Genomic DNA, 27,554 nt, shown 5'->3' with positions numbered 1-27,554 from the left:
AAAAAACAATCTTCATGTAGTTGAGATTAGAAAATACTCTTGAATATCGTACTTAATTAAAATTACTTTTATATATTTAAAAATTGATGCAAACCAATAAACTAATAAAGTCTATATAATAAATTATGAACAGAAAACTAACAAATAAAAATCAAAAACCCCAAAGAAAAGTACCTAGATAAAACCTAAAAAGGAGACTCATACTAAAGCAGCAGCAGCTAAACCAGCAATAGCAGCAAATCCACTACCAACCATTAATTTTGAACCAGAACCTTCATAAGTTTGTACACCAGCTTGAGAACTATTTGAAGCAGCTAATGATGAAGTAAATAATGTTAATTGACTAGTTTCAGTAGCTTCAACATTTTCAGTTGTTGATACAGTTGGAGTTATTGTTATATCAACATAAATATCTGATTCTGAACTTGATTCTGGTGATTCAATTGGAGCTATTGGAGTTGATGGAGTTGATGGAGTAGTTGCAACACCAGCAATTGAACTTGAACTTGGAATTTCAGCAATTGGAGCAGAAGCTGAAGCAACTGGAGATGAAGCAATTGGAGCAGTAGCAATTGGAGTTGAAACATCAGCTTTAATTGGTGATGATTCTGCAGTTAAAGGACAATAAGTTGTATATATAGTTTCAACACCTTCAATTGTAGTAACGATAGTAGATAAAGTAGAAGCAACACCAGCAATTGATGAAGAAGTTGGAATTTCAACTGGAGTTGAGGAGGTTAATGATACTTCTTCTTCTTCAGTTAATGGACAATAAGTAGTATATACAGTTTCAATACCTTCAACAGTTGTTGTTGCAACTGATGGACTTACTTTATTGACAGTTGTTTCACATTTATTTTCTGAACAAGAAGTAATTGTAACTTCAGTTGTATGACTTTCATAAATAGTTTCCCATTCAAATGAAGTAGTAGCTAATGATGATGATACTAAAGTAGCAGCAACTGTAAATAAAGTTGAATATTGCATTTTTTTATGTATAGTTTATATGAGTGTATATATTGTTATAACGAATGAAAATATAGTTGGTAAAAACTTTTAAAGTACTTAAATGATTGACTAAGTGAGTTGATATTCTTAAATTTGAAAAGAAAAAGATGATTATAATTTTGATATAATATTTTCCATTAGAGGGGAGATAAGTTGGTATATTTATACGAAATTATTTCTTAAATTGGATTTAAATTAAATTAAAATAATATCGTGTTTTCAAACATGGCTGATAATTTTATTTTGAACTTTTGATAGTAGATGAAAGGGTCGTAGGTTGATGTTGTTGTAGTAGTATTTTAGTGGTAGTATAGTTAAATAATAATAATAATACAAATCTGAAACGTAAATAAAACGCGTCATAAAAAAATAATCACGTAAAATTATTTTTCAAAACAAAAACAAAAATAAAAAATTATTGAAAAATCATTAAGACGTTTCGTTTAAGATTGAGGATTCACCCAAGTGATTGGTAGAACTTTCACTAAATAATCACTCGTCAAGATACTGGAATAGCTATACAACTTGTAAACGGATCTGGTTTTCAACAAACAGGACTAATAAATACGTTCAAATTTACTATGACTACTCGCGTCAGACGCATTTAATTGAATTACGTACATAATTAAATATATCGTTAATCAACTTACATATTCAAAATTAATTAAGGTACGTATTTAGTTACATATTCAATTAAATGATCTGCATTTCATCTAAATTCTAACCAAGTCTAGTTTTGCTCTGTATTTATTATTTTTTTCAAATTAATAAGGGGGTTTCATAATTTGTAAACAACTTAATTTATTTTTTAACGTGTTTCATGTTTTTATAATAAGCTGATAAATACACAAATGATATTATTTGATCCAGAATTACACGATACTTTATTCTATAATAGACCATCCAGATTTTGAAATCGATCTAGATTCGTAAACCCTTACTTCACGATAATTAAATTTTTGTATCGTCAAATATTTGACATTGGCAAAGATTTACCAATCTTTTTACATTAGCAAAGATTTACCTATCTACTTTGTGTGGAACACGAATTAATCAATTGGCCTTCAACCTTTCTACCGATTCTATCTTAATAAATGATTGCAAATTTTGACGACGAAATAAACGTATGAGTCCAATGGAATCTCAAAAGTAATCTACACATGAGTAAAAGAATTCCAGAGCTCAATGTTTATCATATTTTAACCCGGTTCAAGAATTGATAATAGGTGTAAGCTTTGAGAAATATATTAGGTACAAATTTCGGTAAACCTGTTTTCCGGCTAAAATATTACTACCTATAAAGACATCAAGTCTAAAGTGTTCACATAAGCGAGGATAGTGTTCACATTATTGCATTTCTCACTTCAGCCTTTAGTGAAACTCTTATTGCCCTTGGCTTTAGGATCTTGATTATTGTGGATTTAAATTAATAATTAAAGATGCTGAAATCCTCTGGATAAGATTTAAAACTTGGCGTCAATATTAATTCATGTTATCGTAATTCAATCTAAATTTAAAAAGTCTATCTTACATGTATAGTGATACATACTGTCGTCAATACAATTATATATAGATCTTAAATGGTATCCATGACAACCTTCAAATCTCAACTTATTTAACTTTATTACTTTCCATAAATGAAGTTAAGTTGAGCTTTGAAGGTTGTTATTGAGCTCAAAATATTGAGCTCATATTGAGCTCGTTTTTTTAAGATCTGATGATTGAGTTTTCAGGTAATTAAACCACGGTGACTAGATAGTTTTATTCCCCTGTTTTGAACCGATAAGCTGTGTTGGATGCATGAGACAGGTGAAATATGAAGAAATTACTGACAAAAATCCATTGAATCCCACATTGAATCCCACATTAAATCAAGCATCTATTGATAAAGGTCACATCAAAATTCGAAATGTTTTCAACTATTTATGAAATTGACAGGAATAAGTAACAAGTCGAATTATCTTAACATTGGACATGACAAATCAAAGTCTAAAAATCATATGTGCGGTTTTTATTTGTTCCGACTTAAGTCAAATGTGTAAAAGCATCAATCTTAATCAATGTTAGATTGAAGAATATTTAAGCTTTATCCGTAAAAGAATCATTTCAACACGATCTAATCTGTTTGAAGAGTTGCTTCTGACTATATTTAGATTCACAGTTTAATTGAGAAATGTAATAAAGCGTGGTTAGTTGGTTTGAAAAAATTAATTATTCTATTCTTTGAGATTATTACTAAAAAAAATTATTCCGTTGATTATAAATTTCAGATCAAATTATCATTTAAAACCACACAATTTATCAGATTACTCAGTTCCACCATACTAAATGAGTGAGAGACCAGAAACAATAATACATGATAAACCACAACCACCATTCCCAATACATGAGAAATCTTCAATTATATCTGGTTTTGGTAGAGGATCAAGTGAATTAGGTATACCAACAGCAAATATTCCAATACAAGATGAATTAAATAATTTACAAACTGGAATATTTTATGGATGGTCAAAAATTCATCCAAATCCAAATTTAAAAGATTCAACTGAAAAAAGAATAGATGGTAATGAAATAATATTTAATCATGGAAATAAATTAATAGCAAAAGAATTATGTATTTTCCCAATGGTAATGTCAATTGGATGGAATCCATTTTATGATAATAAACAAAAAGCTGCTGAAATTCATATAATAAATAAATTTAATGATAATTTTTATGGTGCAAAAATTGAATATATTGTTTTAGGTTATATTAGACCTGAATTAAATTATACAACAAAAGAAGCTTTAATAAAAGATATTAATTTAGATATTAAAATTGCAAAAGAAATATTATCAAAACCTGAATATGAAAAATATAAAGATGAATTAAAGGATTAAATGATTTATTGAAAATTCACATGAATAGATGAATAGCTTATTGTGAATATCGATAAGACCAAAAAAACGTTCAGAGATATCGTGTGATTAATAAGTTGAATTTAAATTTAGCATGTAAGCATATAACTAATAGTAAATTTTATAGATGACTGATTCTTTTTGATACAGTTAATTAATAGATCATGTAAAATAAAGTTTTTAGAATTGAAACAGCCTCTTCCTAAACAACTTCAGTATAGAAAGTACATTTTGACGGCTATTTGAAGCATAATGGTGCATCAATTTCGGTTAATACTCACCAAGCCTCATAGAATTGAAAAATTAGTTTATCGTAAGACATCATTACACAAACACAAACAAAATTGATATCGGAAATCTGGAATCAAATTAAAAAATAAAACTTGAATGATAGCAATCAACTTTAACTTTATCAAAAAGATACATATCTAAGACATTTAAGATAGCTAGATCGAAGATCTATAAAAACTCAATCAGTAATCTATATCTCAACTACTTTTAATCAACCAATTAAATAAAACCACAACCAACGTCATCATCAGTTTGTACCTTATCAAATTTTCTTAGCTATTCATACCAAGATATAATGTTTGCATTGAAGATACGAAACAATTTTTAAACTAAAAAGAAGAGTTCATATTCAAATCACTAAATCACAATGCTAATAAATATATCTATATTACTATATCTACTAAATCTATTCACATTGATTATTGCATCAGATTCAAATTCTGATTTAAATTCAAATTCACATGAAATATCCACAATTGATTTAAAAAATACAATAAAAATAGAAAATAAATTACAAGAATTTGATCAATGTTCAATACCCTCCAAACTAATATCAACATCATCAAATCAAATATGTAAATATATTGAAAAAAATTGTGATTCAAAATATTTTAAAATTTCAAAATTATATTATTGTAAATATAATCATAATTTAAATTCATTAATAATAATATCTGGAATTATATTATTATCATTATGTTTAATATTATTATCATTAAGTATATTAGTTTCAAATTATTTATTTAAAAATTTAAATGAATTAACTTTAATATTTGGTTTAAATAATCAAATTTTAAGTTTTATATTAATTCCTTTAACTAATTCATTTCCTGATTTAATTAATTATTATATTGTTTTAGAACTGGGTAATTCAAATTTAATTATTGGTCAATTAATGGGTAGTATATTAATTATGTTTACTATAATTATTGGTTTTATTTCAATAATGAATAAATCTTATGTTGTTGAACAACCTAAATTATTAATTATTGATTTATCTTGGATATTAATTGTTTTAATATTATTTTCATATATTTTATCAGATGGTAAAATTACAAAAATTGAATGTTTAATTATGTCAATTGTTTATATAAGTTATATTATTTTTTTGAGTGTTTTTGATAAAGAAAAAATTAAAGAATTTGATGAAGAATTGTTAATTTCATGTGATGATCATCAACATATAATTGAACAACCTTATAATATTGAAGATGCTTTAGATATAATTTCAAATGATGAAAGACAATATGGTTCAATTCAAACTATTTCAAGATCACCATCTCCAAGATCTTGTTCTCCAATTAATTCAAGATCTCCATCTCCTATAGCATCACCCATTATATCACCAAGACCAATAATTGAATCTTTAAAATCACAAGAAATAATAGAACGTCAAAATGAATTTTTATCTGTAAATTATATTCCAAGAGATAAATCACCTTCAACAACTCCATTTATATTATCAAGATCATGTTCATATCATCATCAACAAAAACCTAAACTTTTAACATTAATTTTTCAATATATATGTAATTGTATTGATTTTATATTAATTTTTTTAATACCATTTCATAGATGTATTGAAAATGAAGATTCAAAATGGAAATCATATATACGACATAATAAATTAATGACCATATGGTATTTTTTTGAAATTCCCTTGTTAATAAATTATCAATTTTTTCAAATTGAATTAAATTATTTAATTGTAGGTTTAATTATAACATTTCCTATAGTTTTCACTTTCAATTTGATAAAACATAATATTAAAATTATTATAATTTCAATATTAGGTATAATAACAAGTCTTATAGTTGTTTCAAATATTTCAATTCTTATATTACAAATTTTAAAAAATTTAGGATTAATTTGGAAAATTTCAGATTATATCTTGGGTTTATTAGTTTTTTCAATAAGTAATTCAATAAATGATGTTATTACAAATATAACATTAGCAACAAAAATTAATCCAATACTAGGTATAAATTCTTGTTTAGGTACTCCTTTATTAATTATATTATTAGGTATTGGATTTAATGGTTTTTTAGTTATTCAACAAAGTAGTAGTCATAAATCAATTAAATTCGATTTAAAACCAAGTGTTATATTAAGTACAACTTCATTAATTGTTACTATTGTTTTTATTTTAATTTATTTACCTTCAAATAAATGGACTTTTGATAGAAAATTGGGGATTGGATTAGTTGGTTGGTATTTTTTAATTGCTTTTACTAATTTATATTTAGAATAATTTTCTTTATATAGTATTTTCTAGTTTAATTATTGATTAGTTTTCGGTAATCTTCTTTGAAATCGCTGATTTTTGGTGTAATTCGTGATGGTGATAGTAGTTCACTTACTTTGTCATAATACAATTGACCTTTAAATTCTTTAAACTCTTCTAGTAGCTTTAATTTTTTATCGTTATTAATAGAATAATAAGTTAGTACATTGAAAAACCAATCATTTTGAGTATCTTGTATAATCATCCTAAATACTTCAATTAAATGATCATCATCTTTATTAAAAATTCTTTCTATATTAATTAATTTTTCATAAATTGGTATAGGTATTGAAATATTATATTTTAAATAATTTAATATTAAATCTTTTGCTCTAAGATATTGTTTCATAAATAATTCCAAATCAATTAATTTAATTAATATCTTGTAATTCCCAGTTATTTTCCAACCTCGAATTAATACTTGTTTTGAAATATTATAATTTAAATGATAATTATAAAAATCAGATAATTTAATCCAACAACTTGGATAAGCACATGTAATATATACAAATCTCCAATAATTCATTTCAATATATGCAAAGGGATATTGCTTTAATTGCAAAAAATCAAAATATAAATTCCAATTATCTAAATTTTGTCTTGATATAAATTTAAAATCATTAAAATGTTTTGTTATTTTTTTTTCAAATTGATATAATTCATATACTTTAAATTGAGTTGTTATATATGCATCAATAAATAATTTTTTGAGTTGAACTGCTAAAATTTTTGGATTTTTTTTTTGATCTCTTTCTGGTACAATATATTTGATAATTTCTTGAAATTTTGGATCATTTAATTGACTTATTACATCAAAATATTTCCTGAAGAAGTACTCATAATGATATAATGGAATTTCAAGAATCAATCTTAATAAAATATAATATTTACGTTTAAATTGATTTTCTTCAGTTGAATAATTTTCAAGAAATGATAAATATAAATTATAAAATTCATAAGCATAAAAATGATAACCAATTAAACCTCTTGCTTTTTCAAACAACCCCAAAATCTCTTCTTCATTATTACCAATAGTATTAATTTTAAATTTTAAAAAAGATATCCATAATTCAATACAATATTTTAAATGAGTAAAACTTCTTTCATATACTGCTAAAGATAATTCAGTATTTCCTAATTTAAATTCCCAATCAGCATATTTAATCCAATATATATAACTCAAGGGATATTTATCTAAAAATTTTTCATAACTTATTCTTAATTGATTTAATTTATTTGGTGATGTTGATTTTGATATACCTTGTCTATCATTATATTCAGCTGATTCAATTAATTTTTGCCATATTTGAAAATTATCTGGATCTTTTATTAATTCTAATGATACATCATTCCATTTCTTAGGTCGATTCTGATGTGACATTGATAATTGTATGAAGAATAGATTGATATTTGTTTTGTTGGTTGTAAAAATTGTTTAAATGTTTTTAAATTTGGTTGTAAAATTGATTCACTATATTTTTTTCTCTCTTTAAACTAAATGTTTCATGATAGACAAAGAAATACTGCAATTGTAATGGGATAATCTCAATGAAATAAGATCAAATGATGATGTTGTATGTCCATTGCGAAAGCTGATCAATTGACAAGATCTCAGTTCAGAGTCATTGAAAAGATACTGGTGACTGAACTGTGTCTACAGCTTATCTCAATCAAAAGTTTAAAGCTCAAATTATTTTTTTCATGCTGCAAAATCATCTCGAAGATCATCAAACTAGTCATAAACAAACAGTACCACCTTCAACACATAATGGCAAAAGAGGAAGAAGATTTATCACTAGAATCAGGAATATTTGAAGAACCAGAAAATTTCCGTCCACCACCTCCAAAATCACATTTTGCAACATATGAAAGAAAAATTTCAAATGTTAATCCAAAAACAATTACAATGAAATTAGTTGGAAATTCACCATTATGGGGTCATTTATTATGGAATGCAGGAATATATACTGCTGATTATATAGATAAACATCCGAATTTAGTTAAAAATAAAAGAGTTTTAGAATTAGGTGCAGCAGCTGCTTTACCTTCATTAATTTGTTCTTTAAATAATGCATCTGAAGTAGTTGCAACTGATTATCCTGATCCAGATTTAATTAGTCATATTGAATATAGTTTTAAAGAATTGGAAAACCAAACAAAATTAAGTAATTATAAAGTAAAAGGTTATATATGGGGAAATAATGTTAATGAACTGATATATGGATCCAAAGATTCATTACCCGATAATTTAAAATTTGATTTAATTATATTATCAGATTTAGTTTTCAATCATACTGAACATCATAAATTGTTGACAACTTGTCGAAATTCATTAAAATCAAATGGAAAATGTTTAGTTGTTTTTCTGCCTCATAGACCTAAACTACTACAAGATGATTTAAATTTCTTTGAAACTTGTAAAGAATATCAATTTAAACCTGAAAAAATTGAAATGATAAATATGAAACCAATGTTTGAAGAAGATGAAGAAACTGCTGAGATTAGATCAAGAGTATATGCATATTTTTTAATTCCAGAATGGTAATAATTAAATAAGTTTGTTTAAATGTTATAGATTTATAATTAAACACGTTGGAATAAAGAAAGAGAAATAACCTCTACGATCACCTCTTAAAGATAAAATCACAGATTACAAATTGAAATATACATTAAAAAAAATAAAATATAATTTATGACCAAATCCCCATTTTATTTAAATTCATCATAACATGAAAAATGTGAGATTTAATCCACACATCTATTGTTGTTGTTGGTGGTGTTGTTGTTGTTGTTCGTGGTTTTTTAATTGAGTTATATTAAATTTAAGCAGATTGAGCATTCATTTTTCTTTTACCATTAGTTAAAGTAACATTAACAAATCTTCTAGTATATAATAATCTCATATATGCTCTACCTTGTGGTTTTTTTGGTTTTTCTTGTTTTTCAACTTTTGGAGTTTGTGATTTGACTTTACCAGCACGAGCTAATGAACCGTGAACTTTTCCCTAAAATAATAAAGTTAGTAAATTGAACTTATGCTGAGTAGTTCCAAAATGAATTAGTTCAAGTAGGACGTATTTTAGTTTGGTAATTTGCAGAAAGTATGTAAGTCATTAGCTTGTCATTTCATTCTTTTGAAGTTCAACTTATTGGATTGTTTTATGATTAACGTCATATTACCCATGCTTATGCTTTTCATTAATTTGAATCGTATTTGACATGTTACTTTGACATAAGAATCATTCATGACGACTCATGAGCTTTTTGTTGAGGTTCTTGATTCCCAAATCTTGACTACAAATTTGATGATATGTTCTCTCCAAAAATCTGGAGTTTTTCAAATCCTCCTTCATTTGTAAAATTGAACTAGATTCCTCTAGTTGAATGATTAGGGTATGTATTGATCTTTTCAGTTCTTAATCCCTCATTTGGGTACTACATTTCCCACTTGAATTCAATCTTTTGAATCTTATCTTCACATACCATTTTGACGTTGTTGTTATACTGTTAAATTGAGACTATTATAAATGATTCCCTCATTAAAATTTTTATTAAACTTGTCATTCAATTGTTTCGCATTTTCTTATGTACGTAGTGTAGATTGGACAAGTATTTTGTGCTTGTATTTGGTAGCAAACTCCTCTTTTCTAGCTTATCAACTTTGTATGAGTGCGCGTTTTAGTCCCACTAGAGTTTTGTTTATAGGGTACTAGCCCTAACTCTGAACGGACATGAATCCAACGAACTAAATACTAGGTCTTTATAGGGAGACACATAAACTAATTTGAGATCAACTGATCAAATTTAATTTTAGAGATATCAGATGGTCCTTGTTATTATAACGTTAATTCATTAAAACTTGTTAAAAAAAATAAATACACTAGCTCTATAATCTAAGGTCTTTATCAAAAAATAAAGTACCACTTTTTAAGAGAAGACTTAGTTCCTCTTAAAATAGTGAAGTTTCTAAAATCATTCCTAAAGTTATTAATATAACAGAAGCGATTAAAAATATTAATAACATTATACCTAATCTTGTAGCAGGATAATAATTTGTAGTTAACAATTTTTGAACATAAAAATATCTATTAAAACCAAAAAATAAAGTTATTATACCAATTATAATAAATATACCACCTAATGGTTTACCAAATTTTTTTAAAGTATCACTATGATGATCATTATTTAAAAATATAATTGAACTTGTTGTATGAATTTTTGTATCTGGTTTTTCTAATCTAAATAATTGAGTAATACCAATACCTAAAGTTATAAAACTTAAAGAAGTTCTTAACCATGCTAAAAAAGTTCTTTCATTTGCCATATGATCTCTTGCCACTGATCCTTTATTTTCTAATCTTAATGATTTATAATCTAATAAATCTATAGGTAGACATCTTGTATCTTTTTCTTTATCTTCTTCTATAATTCTTTCTTCATTATTATTATTATTATTAGTATTATTACTTTGTTTTTGTAATATTGATTCAGCACTTTCTAATGGTTTTGGTTGTTGTAGTTGTTGTTGTTGTTGGCCAGATCTTGTATTTCTAGATAATGCAGTTGATGATAATTCAGTTAAACTTGATAATGAAGATGTTGATCCATGAGTATTTGTTCTAACTGCTAATTGTGATGGTGAATTTGTATGTGATTGTATTGGTGAAGCTGATATTCCTATTTGATTATTTAGACCAAATTGCGGAGAGTTCAAAAATTGTGAATTCTTCGGTGATGTAGGATCAGGAGACCTTGAAGACATGATCCTTGTAGTTTTTGAAGCTCTTTTATCTATTAGTAACTCTTCAAATTCTAATGAAAGTAGTTTTCCGATTTCTTCTTATGATTAATTAGATAATCATATCACCATTGATAACGAATTAATTTATTTTTTACTTTTGTGTAATCATAATTTAATAATTAATTTTAAGGAGTAATTAATTCGAAACGTGATTTCAAACTGTGGTTGCAATAATATAATAGATGAACATGTAGATGATGATCAATCATGAACTTAAATGAAGGTTTCGAGATTGAGCTGGGTTACTGATTAAGTGTGATATCATAAAGAGAAAGCCGAATGCATGTCGAACGAAAATGAATTAATGCCTTTGGATTTTGTTAAAAATTTTGCTATAAATTTATATTGAAATATGAGAAAATCCATGTTTTTTTTAATTTGTAACAAATTACATCCTGAAATTAAAATGATCGAAAAGGCAAGTTCGAAACTAAAGAGCAAACTTTATTCAAAAAATAATTATCTTTTTGCAGTTGAAATTTGGTAATAATCAAATAATGATGAAAATCATCGGATATCATTTCGTAAATATTAAATTGATTCTCGTATCTGATTAAAATTAACAAAAGAAATTTATTATCGAAGCTTAATTGATGAGACCTACATGTCGTTGAAAAGTCATAAAGTTGTAAGCATACTATGTAATAGCTCGAACTCCACTAGAACAATGAGAAAGTGAATCCAGTGACAGTCGAGATAGAGAACTGACAAATCTGGTTATTTGTATGTTCTGAAACATTCTTGAATTTTTGTTATTTCAGGTAAAACGTTTAGACTATTTCATAACGGCTTTCAACACAAACGTGATTATAATAGATTGCAAAAGTTTTGATTGCAAAAAGTAGATTTTGGTAGCATAAGCAATTGATAACGCTACAATAAATCATAACATACCCTCGAGAAGATATTTAGAGTCCCTAGCTTAAATTTCTGTTGGCTATGCTATGATATCATTCAAATTGACTAAATTGAATATCACAAGAAAAAATAAGATTTTAAAGTATTCCTACACTAAACTTAAACCTAATTAAATGAATTATAATAATTTCTAATTGACACTTTTCCAAATCAAGTTCTTGGCATTAACTTAACTTAGATATTTTTGAGCAATGAAAATTTAGGAAAATTTTATCAATTTCATTCATAATCTTATGAAACTGGAATTAGTTCATCAACTTTATTTAACTATTGATTTTGTTGAAGATGTTTTTGAAGAGTTGAATAAATCTACAAATAAACTTTAAAAGTTTTTATCTATTAATACCTAATTTTATGTAAAAAAACAAAACTATTATGTCAGTTCGTTTTTAAAATGCTATAAATGAATGAAATTTGAATAAATTAATGACTAGTATGTAGAATGTATCGATGTTATTTTATCTTTATTTTAGATTAGCAAAACAACTGATATTATGAATATGAAACCTAATCCAAAAAATTTTGTAAAAAAAGATATTCCTAAATTTGGATTATTCAAATTAAATGATAAAATTTTTAAATTTGATCCAGAACCTTGACTTATTGTAGTCATATCATAACTTCTGATTTCTCCAATTTTATGACTTATACTTTCATCATTTGCTGCAGTTACTAATGAACCTAATCCTATTGAACCACTCGATATCAGTAATTGATTTTCGGTATATGTTGTCATAAAAGATTGAGAATATGGTGATTGAGTTGTTCTTGTTATTCCTAATGAATCTGTACCTGTTACCCATACTAATGTTGGAGATACAGAAGATTTTGATGTTGTTGTATCTGTATCGGTTTCAGTTGTTTCAGCTTTGGAAAATGAAATTAAGAATATAAATGCTAGTATGATAATTTTTTGTAATTTTGATAACATTATAATATGTATGAATGAAATGAAAATATGTTATTGATCTTTGATATGGAACTGTCTTTTAATGTTGAATTATTAAAAGAAAACTATGCTATTTTGATTTATGATGTAATGTATATTTGAATACCCAAACAAACAAATCTATTAAAAAGAAGGAATAAAAAACAAATAATATTAAAATAAACGAATGTATATATGATCTATTAATGAATGAAAAATGAAATGGATGAGGGTTGAGTATTAAAATGAGTTTGAATGATCTTTTTTGAAAGAAGAAATAAAAATGAAATGAAATGAGGTATAGATGCTAAGAATTTGAAACTACTTTAAAAGTAAATGATTCAAAAAAAGAAATGGAACTTTAGTATATATATAAGTAATACAAAGTAGGATTTATAGGATATATAATAATTTATGTATTATCAATTCCCAATGCAAAAATTAATTTCAATGAAATGTTACAAAATCTTTTACTGCAAAAAGGAAAGTGGTACAAAATCAGAAAGATTGGTTATAATTGCACAAAAAGAATTTTAAATATATCTAGCTAATAATTACACAAAATCTTTAAACCATAAACTTACACATATCTCAAAAACATGGCAAAAGAAATGGTTTATAAAATGATGAAAAAAGACGAGAAATCTTTAATATGGGGACATTTGGTTGAGTCGGAGCTCAACAACTGGTTGATCTAGAGTAGTTGCTTTCTGCCTTGAGAAAGAATAACTTAAAGTTAGATATTTTCATTTACGAAATTTGTAGTATTCAATTTAGTCAATAGTTAGTTGTATATTACTGTTAACCTCCCTTTCCTTTTTTTTTCTTACAACTTTCTCTTCTCCTTCCTATCAACTTCATAGTTTTTAATTCAACATTATATTACATATATTTCCATATATTATTGTTGAATTTGATCGATCTAGGAAAACGATTCCTATAGTAGTTGCTCAAGCAAGGCATATCTTATATTTGTTTAAATTCCTCGACTTCTATTTTAACAACTAAACCCTTAAATTTTGATAAAAATAATAATTATTTAGTTTAATTTTTTTCTTTCTTTAAATTTATGCTTATAGTGTTAAATTATCAACAATTAAAATGAATTTTAATCATCTGAAATTTTCTTACTCTACTATTAAATCTTTAATTATCAACCGGGTTAATAATAATTTATTTTTTTCCTTTTGAAACAAACCACATGCCTCCTTATTATTGATGATTGATTAATTGCTATTTCGTAAATTCTTGATATTAGCCTAATTTATTCGATACATCTTAGGTCAATGATGTGTAGATGCAATTTTCAGAATCTCTATATACATGTACTACTTCCATGTAAACAGGAAATTATTCACACATCTAACTAACTTTACGATAGTTGAAAATAAATCGCAAAAAAAATTGATCGTTCAAATCTAAATTGGTGCAAAAGTTAAAAGTAACTGTATCCAATATTTCATAACCTCCTGAGAGTTGTAAACAAAGTGTCCTCGAGTCTTGTCTGTAACATAAGGAAGATAGAAGGATAAGGGTCAGATGAATATTAGTTTAACGAAATGAAGATTATGTTTGTTATATTAATTTACTGACAATAAAAATTAGCAAACATTTACACAAAAATAGTTAATTAAAAGATTTATGTTACACAAAACCAATTTAAAACAATGTTACTAAATATAAAACAATAAACAGAAATTATTTTCATAATAAACAAACAAACAGGAGGTAAATCCTACAAAACTTAATCCTTTTACGATGATGATTAAATCTTCACAGTAAATCTTTGACAAAGATTAATTAATTTTGTAAATGATAGAGTTTGTAATAATTCCGTTCTGGATATAACACTCAAGAACACTCAGGTTCAACAAATTCACTAAACTTGTTTTAGTAACATACTAAAATTTTCTTAGTGTTAATGAATAATGAGCCACGACTAGTACTTAATACTGAAAACTTGTTTGATTTTAACCTTGTAATTAAGTTTCGTTTAAAGACCCTTCAAATCTAAATCTCACTTTCTGTAGAGTCTTCAATGTTTAATGATATCATTCAACAAGTTTTATACTTCATTTACTTCGTGTTTTTTGAGGTATTCGATCGGAGTCACGGTAATATCGTAAATAAGAAAAATTTGACATATTATTATAATATTATTGTTCATTTCCCTTTGTTTCCTTATATTTCATGATATTGTGTTTCTGAGAAATTGATAAATTTACAAAGCTTAGTATTACAAAAACATTTAATCATTATTCATAGGTGAACAGGGCTGATGATTCAAATTTGATTATGAGCCTTGGAATTTAAAAATAGTTGTAGATAAAGGGAATGAAGTTTTTGGAATGTATCTGTGTAAGAAAGATAAGAGTTTCTCACGATTCAGAAAATTTAAAACAATACAATAAGCCATGAATTGTATTTTATGATGTTGTGTCTAAGAGAGAAATCAGTTAAATAGTATGACGTAGTTCACAATTTTCTTAGAAAGTTATTAGTCTCGTCAAAGTAAGCCACGTATTTTAATCAAATCCTTAATTTTCGTCTCTGTTCAAAATCCTTTCCAAATTTTACAACGAATAGAATGTCAGTATCATTCTTATACTTTGAGTCGAAAATGATCCTGATTACTATCCGTATTGTTCTCTTCCGTAAAATTATTCGCTTAAATTAAACTCAAGATTGACGGTGAATAAACAATCGTTTAAATTTTTTCAAAATTCTTCCGAGACGCGTAAAAATTACATTTATCCACGAGTCTTTGTGATTAAGTGATGTTTTCTTTTTCAATTGTTTGTATAAATTTGCTTATTATATAATGCCCACGCCACAAACCCTAATATTTTATAGTTTCAAAAGGGTATGACGTTATGAGATTGATCTCGGTACTTAGTTTTAAAAATGAGAAATGATCGATTAGGTAAATGTATTACCAAAATTGTACAATCTAAGGCAATAGGGCAATAAATGTAAAGATAAACGCTGTATGTCGGCTCTGAGACATTCAGATTACATACTCAACTTAACTATGATAGATGATTTAAATCAAATTGAATCTACTACAAATCAAAATGCATATTAATACAAAAAACAAAATGAAACCTAAACCCTTGATCATCAGTCAACCCAATCCATCTCATACAAATTCATTATATAAAATAATCCACAACTGGTTTTTTATTATTAATAAATCCATTATTATTATTTGAAACAGCTTCAAAAACTTTAAATTCTTTTGATAAATCATCATTTATAATTAATACACTAGCAACATTACCACATCTATAACAATAATTAGGAGCAGACCAAACAGTTATTAATTTTGAATCAAACATTTCTTTATAACCTTCCATAACTAATTGATGAGCTCTTGTTATAAAATCCATATTATTTTTGTATAAAAATTTATTAACTTCATTTGAACCAAACAAGAAACCTGCACCTCTTGGTGATATATTCCAACCTTGTAAATTATCTTCTGGATCACTCCATAATAAATCACACATTGAACCTTCATGAGGAACTTCTTGTTTTCTATCTAATTTTCTAATTTCATCTATAGTATCAATATCAGGACTTAAACCTCCATGTATAGCAAATATTGAATTATTTATAACTGCTCCTAAACTTAAATAATCAAATACTTCACAACAATTTCTCCAAACATTTATTGAACCATATTTTCTTAAACATTCATCATAAAATCCATAAACCATTGTTATAGTTCTTGATTCATGATTACCTCTTATTAAATAAATTTGTTTAGGATATTTCAATTTTAATACTATTAATAATAAAAAAGTTTCTAATGAATAAAAACCTCTATCAACAAAATCTCCTAAAAATAAATAATTTTGATTTTCCAATGCTAAATCACCTCCAATTTTTAATATTGTTATTAAATCATGTAATTGACCATGAATATCTCCACATATTGTTATTGGTGTTTGTAATTGTTGAATATTTGACTCCTCAATTAATATATCTATTACTTTTGAACATATTTTTTCAATTATTGATTCTTTTATAATTTTACAATTTTTTATATCTTCAATAATTCTTGAGAATGATGTTAGTATTGAGTTCTGAAATTCGTTGATGGTGTTTGTCCATACTCTTCCAAATTAAGTTTTACCATTAGATTGTATCATTTATGTCATTTATTGGTGTTGATAAGACGTGTTTGTAATTATCGTGATGAAAATAAACTTTATTTTTGAATGCAGGAATTTTACGATTACGAAGAATTGATAGAACACTGCACATTTGACTTAGCTTTTCAAGAGTTCAACATTTTAAATACGTTATAATTCATAAAATTATACAAAAGAAGAAGTGAATATATAAACCAAAAAAACAAACAAAATATTTCCAAAAAACTATTACCATCCTAACTAACTCTTGTAGGTAAAGTATATTTTTGAAATTTTGCTTGTAATTGTTTTTTAACAGTAATTTTTTGAGTACCAACAAAACTATCAATACTAACTTTTATAGCTCTATTTATATCATTTTGAGATACAAAATCACTTAATCTCATCTTGGCAAAAGATTCTGCAATTCTTAATATACTTTCTAAATGACGTACTGTTATGGGAAATGATCCAGTACTTAAACTTTCTTTTCTTAAATCTGCATAAACTTTTGCTACTTTATCCATATCCATTTGATGTAATTTTGGTTGACATTTAATTCTTGCATATTGAATATATTTTATTAATAAATCTTGAGAAATTGGAGAAATTTCTTGTTCTTTTTCTTGTTTTAATTGTTTTATTTTTTCCAGTCTAGTTCTTGAAGCTCTTTCATCTAATATATCTTCCATATCATCATCAGATATAACATCATCAATATTTGCTGGATGAGATCTCATATGAGAATTTATAACAAAATTTGCTAATCTTTCATCTGATTCAGGATTTACTAAATCTCTAACAACACATAATATATCAAATCTTGATAAAATTGGTTCTGTAAGATTTACATTTTGTGATAATGGTAATGTAGAATTATATCTTCCACCATTTGGATTTGCTGCTGCTATTATAGCACATCTTGCATGTAATGTAGTAACTATACCTGCTTTTGATACTGATATACTTTGTTGTTCCATAGCTTCATGAATAGATGTACGATCTTGATCATTCATTTTATCAAATTCATCAATCATACATGTTCCTTTATCTGCTAATACCAATGCACCACCTTCTAAAGTCCATTCACGAGTTATTGGATCTTTTCTAACTGAAGCTGTTAACCCAACTGCTGAAGCACCTTGACCAGTTGCAAATACAGCTCTACTTGCAGTTTTTTCAACATATTTTAAAATTTGTGATTTTGCTGTACCTGGATCACCTAATAATAAGACATTTATATCACCTCTAATTGTTAATTTACCATTAACATTTTTTGGAACTCCTCCAAATAATGAACATGCAACAGCTGTTTTTATATCTTTATGACCATAAATTGAAGGAGCCATTGAACTTATAATTTTATCAATTATACCTCTTTCACGAGCTAATTTTCTAAATTCTCTTTCTTCTTCTTCTGACCAAACATTCATTAAATTATTACCACCCATAAAAGCATGACTTTCTTTTCTTCTTATTGAATTTGCTTCAATTATAGTTGCAAAAACAGGGAATCCATTCTTAGCATTTAAATTACCATCATAATTATTTTGATAAATACCTGTTACTTCAATTTCTTCACCAGGTTTAGCAACATCTACTAAATCAGATAATAATATGACTTCTCTATGTCTAGGTAATCTACCTGCTGGTACAGTTCCTGGAGCTTCTTGTAATGTAATTCTTTGATAATTTCTATATAAAGTCTTTTCTGAGTTTAATTTAAATGGACCTTTACTTTGACAATTTGTACAAAATGAAATTCTCATTTCTGTATTTGCATCTTGAACAAAAGGACCTAATACAACACCACATTTTAAACAATCAAATTTAACATATTTTAATTGAGGAAAAACACCTGTTCTTCTTGTAACTACTCCTGAAACTTTAATTAATTGATTCATATTATTTTCTCTTAAATCTCTTAAATTTAATAAATTTGGATATTCAACAATTCTAACATGTATTTCTTGATGAATTTGTGAATAATTTGGATAATGTAATTCAACTGCTTCCATTGCAACAATATCAAATATTTTTAACATTTCAGTAGGACTAGTTGCTAAGAATAATGCCAATATAGCTTTTGAATCAGCTAAATCCTTATAACTAACTTCTAATGATTCTGCATTAACTTCACCTAAAGTTCTCATTTTATTACCATAAACTGAATCACCATTTGCATCAGTATATTCTAAAAAGAATGATTTTAATTCTCTTGCTATAGATCTACTAACAGCAGGTTGTAAAATCCATTCAATAATACTTGGAGCTTTTATATCAGTCAAACTTTCTAACGATAATTCTTCATTAAATGGATCAATTTCAATATCATCTTCCATCATATCATCTTGATCATCTTGAAATTGTCTTCTTCTTCTTCTTCTTTGAATAGGTAAACCATATTGATCCATTTCACCAGTATCATCTTCATCATCTTCATCTTGTAAAAAAGCTCCACTTCTAGATCTATTTGTATTATTTAAAATAGCATCTCTTCTATTTAATTGTTCATCAATTCTTCTTCTTGTTGCAGCATCCATTTCATCAAATTCTTGAGTATCATCAATATTATTATCTCCTAAATCATAATGATCTTGTTCTGGATTTGCTCTATAATCATTTTCTAAATTATCTAATAAATCATCACCATCTTCTTCATCTGATGGATTTAAATCAACTATATCATTTTGAATTTCTTGTTCATCTTCATCATCATTTAAATTTGTATCAAATGGTATAGCAGGAGATGATGGTAATGCATTATGATGTGGTGATGATGCCAATGGGGACGATGGTTGATGAACTGGTGAAGATCTAGTGTTGTAATTACTATTATATGAATCTTGATCATTATCATCATCATCATCATTTTGTCTTTTTCTCGAAAGTCTTGAAAGTCTATGAGGTGGACTTGACATTTTGGGTTATGTGTATTGAATAGATTTTATGAATGAAAAAGGACTGGATAGTGTAAAAACGAATGTACTGATTTAGTTATGGTATGGTATTTATTCAAGGGTATTTCTAATGTTTTTAAAATTTATTTTAGAAACTGTTAGTTTATAAAAATATGAATTTTAAAGACGCGTTTGTAAAAATATTCTGCAATTAATTTTCCTAATTGAGTTTAATTGATTTTTATGTTTGTGTAATTATATTGAAGAATTATGAAACACATAGATCTATTGAGTGACAGACTGAATGAGAATTATAGTGTCGAGCTTTTAAAAATATCAGGCACCAAACAATTGTAAATTGAAGCGTTGATGTCTTCAATTAGACTTCGAGCTTCTACTTATTCTGATAAAGCAAACTAATGGATCCATTCAAGTTAAAGATAGCATTATAATTAAAAGAGTGAAAGTTTTTGACCTACATTTAGCCTAAGTATTTGCTTAGGTTGAAATTATTCTTCAAAGTGTATTTCTAATTTCTAATTGATACCAGCAAGACAATACCAAAACGAACCTAGAGTTCGAAATATGTCTGTAAGTTTACATTCACTCCCTATGGAATTCAAACTCATAACTTCATAATTCAATATCCAAACGAAGCACCATCTTTTCAAAGTGATTTTTGATGTCTTATAAGACATATTGCTCGATTTTACTAATGAGGAGAGCAAAGGATTAAAACACATATAAGTGTAAGATTAATAAAAATCTAGATTATCCCATCCCCTCTTTTTGTAAAGAAGGCTTTTTTGAGAAAAAAATGATCTCGGAGTTTTTTATTTGTTTTCATTGTTTACAATTTAGATTTTCTTTTCGAAAACAAATATTTTAAATGACTGAATATTTAGCCGTTTCATGCAAAGCATAGAAGAGGGGATTTTTTACTTTATAAAGAGATACTGTCATCTTTTAAGAACTAAAATTATTAATTATCATCTATATTTTATACCTTATTATTGCTATTTTTAAAAATTCCTTAGACATTTCAACCAATATTCTTACTAATAAATCCCATAAACAAACAAATGCAATTGAAATAATTAACCTATTAATCAGGTCCTCTTAATAATGGGAAATCAGCAAACCCAACTGCTCCAACATCATAATGATAACCTTGACCTGCTCCATGTAAATGACCACATGGACATTCATTTTCTAAATTATCACTAATACTTATCTTTTGTTGTTTAATATAATCTTGAAAATGTGATTCATCAATTAATTTTATATTTTCATGATGACTAGATTTTTGTTGTTGATCTAATTGTGAATCTCTTGAATTTGATTCTGTTAATGGAGTATATGAACCTGAATGTATTGGTGTATGCATGGTACTTGATGATAATGAAGAGTTATTTGATTGAAAATCGGTTGAAGACATATCTATTGTGTTTAGTCGGAAATGATCTGGTGTACTTTGTCGATTGATTGGAGTTGTAACTGTTTTGTATTGACTTTCGATGTCTAGTCTTTGTCTTTTGTTAGTGAATTCATCACAACTATCTAATTTATGTGTTAAATGTGACATAGTATATTATATTTATATTGATATTTTGATTTTTGATTATTTTATGCAAATCCCTAAATTTAAAACAAAAATAATCATCCACGTTTTAAATAATTTTATGTTTTTCTATTTCTTTTTTTTTGAACTAAGGAGGGGAAGGAAGTGTTATATGTTTGATTTATTTTTGAACGTTTCAATCACTGGTTTGATCAAATTAGTGATTCACTGAGGGATGATGCTGGTTTGAATATGTTATACTGTTTTTTGAACTAATACTTTCCAAGTTTGTTGTGGTACTGGATAACTTTTTTTCAATGCTTTGAAGATGTCTGAAACATGAAAATAAAATTTCTTTGGTTTAGAAAATCTAAAAAGGAAAAAAAATAATAAGCCGCATACTTTCGAATTTTACCAACCCCAAAATCTTCACGGTACTTATCGGAGCTCAAAATTTGTTGAATTTAATTATTAAGTACATCTGATCATCTGTAGAAGAAAACTATAATAATAAACGATACTTTTGGTCGTTTGTTAAAGTTTTGTTGTGGAAACATGAATTTCATGTTGTGTAGTATGTGCCTTAATTTTAGTTTCAGCCTTATTTGATTGCAAATCTTAATTTAATAGTTGTAAATCTTGGTTTTGGAAGGTGAAACAAACTACTTGGTGGTTCAACTTCAATTTAATTTTGCCTAAATTTCATCTGATCAACAAATATTAGAGAAGCGAAGAAGAATTGCTCAATCAAGCACTACATAGCACACGAATAATTCAAATTATTTTATGCAAGAGGCTAGGGCTAGAAGACTTTTCTCAGAGTTGATATTTCAATTTTTTATTTAAGGTTCAAATGAACAGCCTCTCGACTAATTTTCTTACCTTTCGATCTTGTCTCCAGTGTCACATCTATAACCTATCAATTAATTTATAGCATGTAGTATTTAAATTTACCCCAGATTTTGTTCACACTGAACTTTTTATCCATTACTTGTCATTCAAAAATCAGCCGTGTTTCAACTTACTACAGTTAAGAAAATCTTAGCTCAAATATAACTTGATGAGTAGTTTCATGAATTTGAAATGTGGGGTCATGCTACTACAATATAGATGGTTGTTAATTACTATTTGGTTTTCTATAAAATTCTTCTTATGATTTTGTGCAGTTAAGAGTTGAAAAATAAATCTATGACATAATGTAAATTTTGTTATTGCTTAAAAAGATTTCTTCTATTGAAACAAAATTAAACTTTCGAGATCTTGTTTAGCATCGCTTATATTAAGGGCTCAAGATCCGAAGTGATTTAGAATTGATTTGCATAACTTCAAGTTCGCTGTAACGGTATTCATTAAAGATTGAAATTTAATGGTATTCTTTGGTCTAGATTTCTTATCAAAATATTTTCGTTCACAAAGAGAAGACTGAACTGAAAAATTAAATTTCACTAAAACCAAAATTCCAAGACTCAATTCATTCATTTCATTACAATTGTATTTATATGAATTAAAAAATGGCTGCAACACCAGCTAATCAACAACAAAATGGTCATCCTCAAAATGATGATCATAAACATATACAAATTAAAGATTCATTTTTAGTTGGAAAAGCTCTTTTAAATTTTACATCAATATTTGTTTCATTGGGTGTATTTTTATTTGGTTTTGAACAAGGTTTAATGTCATCATTAATTACAAATGAATTTTTTAAATCTTATTATCATGAACCTAAACCTGCTGCAATTGGTATAATGATATCTATATTAGAAATTGGAGCATTATTTTCAAGTTTTATAGCAGGAAGAGTTGGAGATTTAGTTGGTAGAAAAAAAACAATTAGATATGGTTCATTTATATTTGTTATTGGAGCACTTATACAATTTTTATCACCAACTATTTTTATTTTAAGTTGTGGTAGATTAATTGGGGGTGTTGCTATTGGATTTTTAACAACTATTGTTCCTATTTATCAATCTGAAATTAGTCCACCAACAGATAGAGGATTTTATGCTTGTGCTGAATTTACTGGGAATATTATTGGTTATGCAGCAAGTATATGGGTAGATTATGGATTTTCATTTTTTGAAAGCAATACAAGTTGGAAACTGCCCTTATTTGTACAATTTATGATGGGAGTATTTTTATGGTTAGGTACATATATTATAGTTGAAACTCCAAGATGGTTATTGAATCATGATCATGATTTGGAAGGAATGGTTGTGATTGCGGATATGTATGCCGATGGAGATGTAGAGGATGAACATGCAAAAAATGAATATAGAAATATTAAAGAAGGTGTATTGATAGATAGAATTGAAGGTGGTGAAAGATCTTATCAATATTTATTTAAAAGGTATGCTAAAAGATTATCAGTTGCTTGTTTTGGATTATTTTTCAGTCAAATGAACGGTATTAATTTAATATCTTATTATGCTCCAATGATTTTTGAAAGTGCTGGCTGGGTGGGTAGACAAGCTATATTTATGACTGGTATTAATTCAATTATTTATGTTTTAAGTACAATTCCACCTTGGTATTTAGTTGATTCATGGGGAAGAAAACCATTATTAATGGTTGGGGCATTATTTATGGGAATACCACTATACATTGCTGGATACTCGTTGTATTTAGACGATAAGTATACCGCCGCAGTAGTAGTCACTAGTATTATAATAGCTAATGCAGCATTTGGATTCTCATGGGGAGGAATTGGTTGGTTATTACCATCGGAAATATTACCATTACCGGTAAGATCAAAGGGTGCAGCATTAGCAACAGCAACAAATTGGTTATCAAATTTCATTGTTGGATTAGCATCACCTATATTATTGGATGAAATTAAATGGAAAACATATTTAATTCCTGCCACTTCATGTATTATATCATTTTTTGCAGTTTGGTATTTATTTCCAGAAACTAAAGGATTATCATTAGAGGAAATGGGATCAGTTTTTGATGATAAATCATCAATATTCTCCTATCATGCATCAGGTAATGTTGGATCAAATTCAAGTTCAGCTAATTCATTAAATAATTATGGATCAACAACTGAAAGAAGACCATCTCAATCAGTGAATGAACCAGAAACAGTACAAACTGCAGCAATGATGGCAAGAAATCCTGCAACAATGAGACCAGAATTAGATAATTTAATAGTTGGAGGATCAACTTCAAATATAATACCTGCTGCAAGTACATCAAGCCTAAAACCTGTTAAATCAGATGCAGGATCAATAGCTTCATTTGATATGAATAATGTTGATGTTGTACAAGAAATTGAACCACCTACTTTAAAACAAATTCTAGATTATAAATTAAGAGAACAAAATAAACCAAGTTTCATATCTGAATTGTTTAATAAGAATGAGAAAAAGAAAAATAACGATGAAGAAAATAGACTATTAGAATAAAATTTAATAGATAATAGATGAGATTAGAATATTTTCGTATACCTCTTTTTGTTTATTGCAAATGAATATCCATCTCAATAGTCTTAACACCACTACCATTTTTATCATTATTTTTAAATCCAGTTAATTCTATATTTTTTTTCTCTTCAAATAATTTATTCAATTCTCTTTCTATTTCAGGGATAAGATATTCATAATCACAAGCTTTTGACCTTACTCGTGATTCTCTTAATAATCTTTCAGCTTTATCATAATTTGATAAATGTAAATTGATAACACCTAATCCATATGTGGCTAATGCAACTGTTTCATTGATTTGATTGTTTTGTTTGATTACATCTTGTGGGATTGATTTAGCAAATTGTAATACTGATTCATAAGATTTAATTGATAATTGTAAACAAACTTCCCTAGTCTTTAGTATTTTATTAAATATTTGTTGATCTTCCTTTGTGATTTTTTCATTCAATTTATTTGTTGTATCATCTGATATTGAATCTTGGTTTAAAACTTTGAATTCAATGCCTGACAATTCAGAAAATTTTCTTTTGAGTGATATTTCTTGAGCTTCTAGTTCTTCTGCTTGCATATATAAAAGTGAACCTAAATTACATTGACTCAATAACATTTCACCAGGTTCAACATCAGCCAATAACATAGCTTCAGTCATTGCAATTTTAACTTTGGAAGCCATAGCTAAATCACCAGTTGAAATACAAATGGCACTTAAAAGATCCATTGCATTAAAGAATTCATCATTAAATGGTTCCCATACTTCAGGTGTCTTTTTTATTTGTGAGACTTCATTCCCATTCGCATCATTTATTATAATCCTATCTTTATCCAACGTTGCTGTGAAATTTCCTTTTTGACCTTCTTGAGTTTGATCTCCTTGATTAACTTTATTCAATAAATTTAATTTATTTTCTTTAGGATTCATTAATTTATTAATTTCATCTTGAGCAATAATTAAATGAGTAACCAATATTGCTTTACAAAATTGAGGATTATTTTTATTTAATTCCACTAACTTTATGGCAATCCTTAAATCCTTTTGAATTAAATGTCTTCGATGATCTCTATTCTTAATCCTACTTGGACCTTGTTCTTGATCTTTTCTTGCAGTTAAAACACTTAAATATAGAGTTGCAATTTCATTATATATGAATGATGCATCACTTAACATTCCTAATCTTTCAAACATTTCTCCGATTTTTAATTGAATTCCGGTATATTCATCACTTAAGGGATCCATACCAATTTCTTGACAATGTTCTAAAGCTTCTAAATAATATTTTAAAGCCAATTGATAATCATTTTCTCCCTTATCACTTTCTGCCCAAAGACCTTTTCTTAATATTTTAGCTACTGAACTTGGAAACGTATGTTTTGGCCACCAAATATAGTAGGCACAACCAGTTACAAAGGTCAAACCTAATGTGGTGTATAACAACTTCTTAAATAAAGACCTTTTTGGAGGTGGATTGAAATTTGCATAGGTTTTATTATAATTGTATTGTGAGTACTGTCTTAATGATCGTAATGACGTAGTGTTTTTTCGTATTGGCAATGAACATCGCGATTTCGTTAGGTGACAACATCTTGAAAGCAGAAGTCTGTTCATTGTTTTGGTAGATTGTAGTGGTAAATTTGATGTTCTTCAAAATACTAAATCATTCTTTTTCTCCGGATTTCGAATTGAAAAAAAATAATAATAGCTCACCAACTTTTTCAGAAAAACCATCAAATGATCTAAAATGTCATCAAACATAGCATCGATATTCAATCCACCACCATCTAGAAATATCCCTGATAAAGAAATACAAGATTGTTTACCTTGCACTGCAATTCAATCGCTAGTAGCAATAGTTGGAGGTTTATATTTTAGTTCACCAAATCAATTTAAAGATAAAACTACTGGTAGAATTGATGTTACTAAAAACCCACTTTGGTGGCAAAGATCAGTTAGAGGTGCTGGAATAATCCTTGTGGGATTGGGAGCTTATAGAGCAGGTGAAGTTTTGAAAATTTTGTATGAAAAGAAATTCGAGTAATTTGATTTGATTTGAGTGTGATTAAATGATCGGTTTACAAGCTTTGAAGATGTTTGCATTTAACATTTATGGAGTGATTTTGGATTTGATATTATTGTTCCAAGTTAAATGTTGAAGTTAAATGTTGAATACGAGAGGTTAAAATATGACCACTCACTCAAAATGATCAGTTATTTATGCAATCGCCATCTATGCTACATAAATTGAAGTGCAATCGACATGTACGAAATAATTTCCTGGAATTATCTGCTACGATATTGGATTAAGGTTAGGGTGAATATATTCGAAGAAATCTATTTGAGAATGACATCTAGCTAATTGTAATAGATCAGATCATCTAAATAAGATCTCAAAAATCTACAAATAAC

At 26.9% G+C, this 27,554-nt stretch overlaps 13 protein-coding genes across 13 annotated transcripts; 5 read left to right on the top strand and 8 right to left on the bottom strand. All coding sequences in view use genetic code 12, as the record gives it.

Moving 5' to 3' along the window:
- Positions 1-198: 198 nt before the first annotated feature.
- On the bottom strand, positions 199-987 carry PGA6 (Pga6p; the record flags this gene model as incomplete). Its single annotated transcript, XM_051758865.1, has 1 exon — positions 199-987. One exon carries the CDS (start codon positions 985-987, stop codon positions 199-201), a length of 789 nt encoding a protein of 262 aa, XP_051613234.1.
- Positions 988-2,102: 1,115 nt separating this feature from the next.
- Positions 2,103-3,888, top strand: KGF55_004006 (riboflavin kinase; the record flags this gene model as incomplete). Its single annotated transcript, XM_051758863.1, has 3 exons — positions 2,103-2,132; positions 2,818-2,919; positions 3,346-3,888. 3 exons carry the CDS (start codon positions 2,103-2,105, stop codon positions 3,886-3,888), a joined length of 675 nt encoding a protein of 224 aa, XP_051613233.1.
- Positions 3,889-4,564: 676 nt separating this feature from the next.
- KGF55_004005 (uncharacterized protein) lies at positions 4,565-6,448 on the top strand (the record flags this gene model as incomplete). Its single annotated transcript, XM_051758862.1, has 1 exon — positions 4,565-6,448. One exon carries the CDS (start codon positions 4,565-4,567, stop codon positions 6,446-6,448), a length of 1,884 nt encoding a protein of 627 aa, XP_051613232.1.
- Positions 6,449-6,473: 25 nt separating this feature from the next.
- PRP42 (mRNA splicing protein) lies at positions 6,474-7,862 on the bottom strand (the record flags this gene model as incomplete). Its single annotated transcript, XM_051758861.1, has 1 exon — positions 6,474-7,862. The coding sequence occupies one exon, from the start codon at positions 7,860-7,862 to the stop codon at positions 6,474-6,476; it is 1,389 nt and encodes a 462-aa protein (XP_051613231.1).
- Positions 7,863-8,249: 387 nt separating this feature from the next.
- KGF55_004003 (S-adenosylmethionine-dependent methyltransferase) lies at positions 8,250-9,026 on the top strand (the record flags this gene model as incomplete). Its single annotated transcript, XM_051758860.1, has 1 exon — positions 8,250-9,026. The coding sequence occupies one exon, from the start codon at positions 8,250-8,252 to the stop codon at positions 9,024-9,026; it is 777 nt and encodes a 258-aa protein (XP_051613230.1).
- A 1,404-nt stretch (positions 9,027-10,430) lies between these two features.
- KGF55_004002 (uncharacterized protein) lies at positions 10,431-11,243 on the bottom strand (the record flags this gene model as incomplete). Its single annotated transcript, XM_051758859.1, has 1 exon — positions 10,431-11,243. The coding sequence occupies one exon, from the start codon at positions 11,241-11,243 to the stop codon at positions 10,431-10,433; it is 813 nt and encodes a 270-aa protein (XP_051613229.1).
- Positions 11,244-12,669: 1,426 nt separating this feature from the next.
- KRE1 (Kre1p) lies at positions 12,670-13,131 on the bottom strand (the record flags this gene model as incomplete). Its single annotated transcript, XM_051758858.1, has 1 exon — positions 12,670-13,131. One exon carries the CDS (start codon positions 13,129-13,131, stop codon positions 12,670-12,672), a length of 462 nt encoding a protein of 153 aa, XP_051613228.1.
- A 3,149-nt stretch (positions 13,132-16,280) lies between these two features.
- On the bottom strand, positions 16,281-17,269 carry PPH3 (phosphoprotein phosphatase PP4 catalytic subunit; the record flags this gene model as incomplete). The annotated part of the gene is made up of 2 exons (XM_051758857.1): positions 16,281-17,190; positions 17,247-17,269. The coding sequence occupies 2 exons, from the start codon at positions 17,267-17,269 to the stop codon at positions 16,281-16,283; spliced, it is 933 nt and encodes a 310-aa protein (XP_051613227.1).
- A 252-nt stretch (positions 17,270-17,521) lies between these two features.
- MCM2 (MCM DNA helicase complex subunit) lies at positions 17,522-20,185 on the bottom strand (the record flags this gene model as incomplete). The annotated part of the gene is made up of 1 exon (XM_051758856.1): positions 17,522-20,185. The coding sequence occupies one exon, from the start codon at positions 20,183-20,185 to the stop codon at positions 17,522-17,524; it is 2,664 nt and encodes an 887-aa protein (XP_051613226.1).
- A 1,084-nt stretch (positions 20,186-21,269) lies between these two features.
- On the bottom strand, positions 21,270-21,749 carry KGF55_003998 (uncharacterized protein; the record flags this gene model as incomplete). Its single annotated transcript, XM_051758855.1, has 1 exon — positions 21,270-21,749. The coding sequence occupies one exon, from the start codon at positions 21,747-21,749 to the stop codon at positions 21,270-21,272; it is 480 nt and encodes a 159-aa protein (XP_051613225.1).
- Positions 21,750-23,236: 1,487 nt separating this feature from the next.
- Positions 23,237-25,132, top strand: HGT3 (Hgt3p; the record flags this gene model as incomplete). Its single annotated transcript, XM_051758854.1, has 1 exon — positions 23,237-25,132. One exon carries the CDS (start codon positions 23,237-23,239, stop codon positions 25,130-25,132), a length of 1,896 nt encoding a protein of 631 aa, XP_051613224.1.
- A 52-nt stretch (positions 25,133-25,184) lies between these two features.
- On the bottom strand, positions 25,185-26,756 carry KGF55_003996 (uncharacterized protein; the record flags this gene model as incomplete). Its single annotated transcript, XM_051758850.1, has 1 exon — positions 25,185-26,756. One exon carries the CDS (start codon positions 26,754-26,756, stop codon positions 25,185-25,187), a length of 1,572 nt encoding a protein of 523 aa, XP_051613223.1.
- Positions 26,757-26,889: 133 nt separating this feature from the next.
- Positions 26,890-27,186, top strand: KGF55_003995 (uncharacterized protein; the record flags this gene model as incomplete). The annotated part of the gene is made up of 1 exon (XM_051758849.1): positions 26,890-27,186. One exon carries the CDS (start codon positions 26,890-26,892, stop codon positions 27,184-27,186), a length of 297 nt encoding a protein of 98 aa, XP_051613222.1.
- Positions 27,187-27,554: the final 368 nt, after the last annotated feature.

Source organism: Candida pseudojiufengensis, assembly GCF_024610245.1.
Source record: "Candida pseudojiufengensis strain CBS 10847 chromosome Unknown scaffold17, whole genome shotgun sequence".
In the NCBI taxonomy this organism is placed as follows: Eukaryota; Fungi; Ascomycota; class Pichiomycetes; order Serinales; family Debaryomycetaceae; genus Lodderomyces; species Lodderomyces pseudojiufengensis.
The sequence above is the reverse complement of the archived record's forward strand: the minus strand, read 5'-3'. Positions and strand labels throughout refer to the sequence as shown.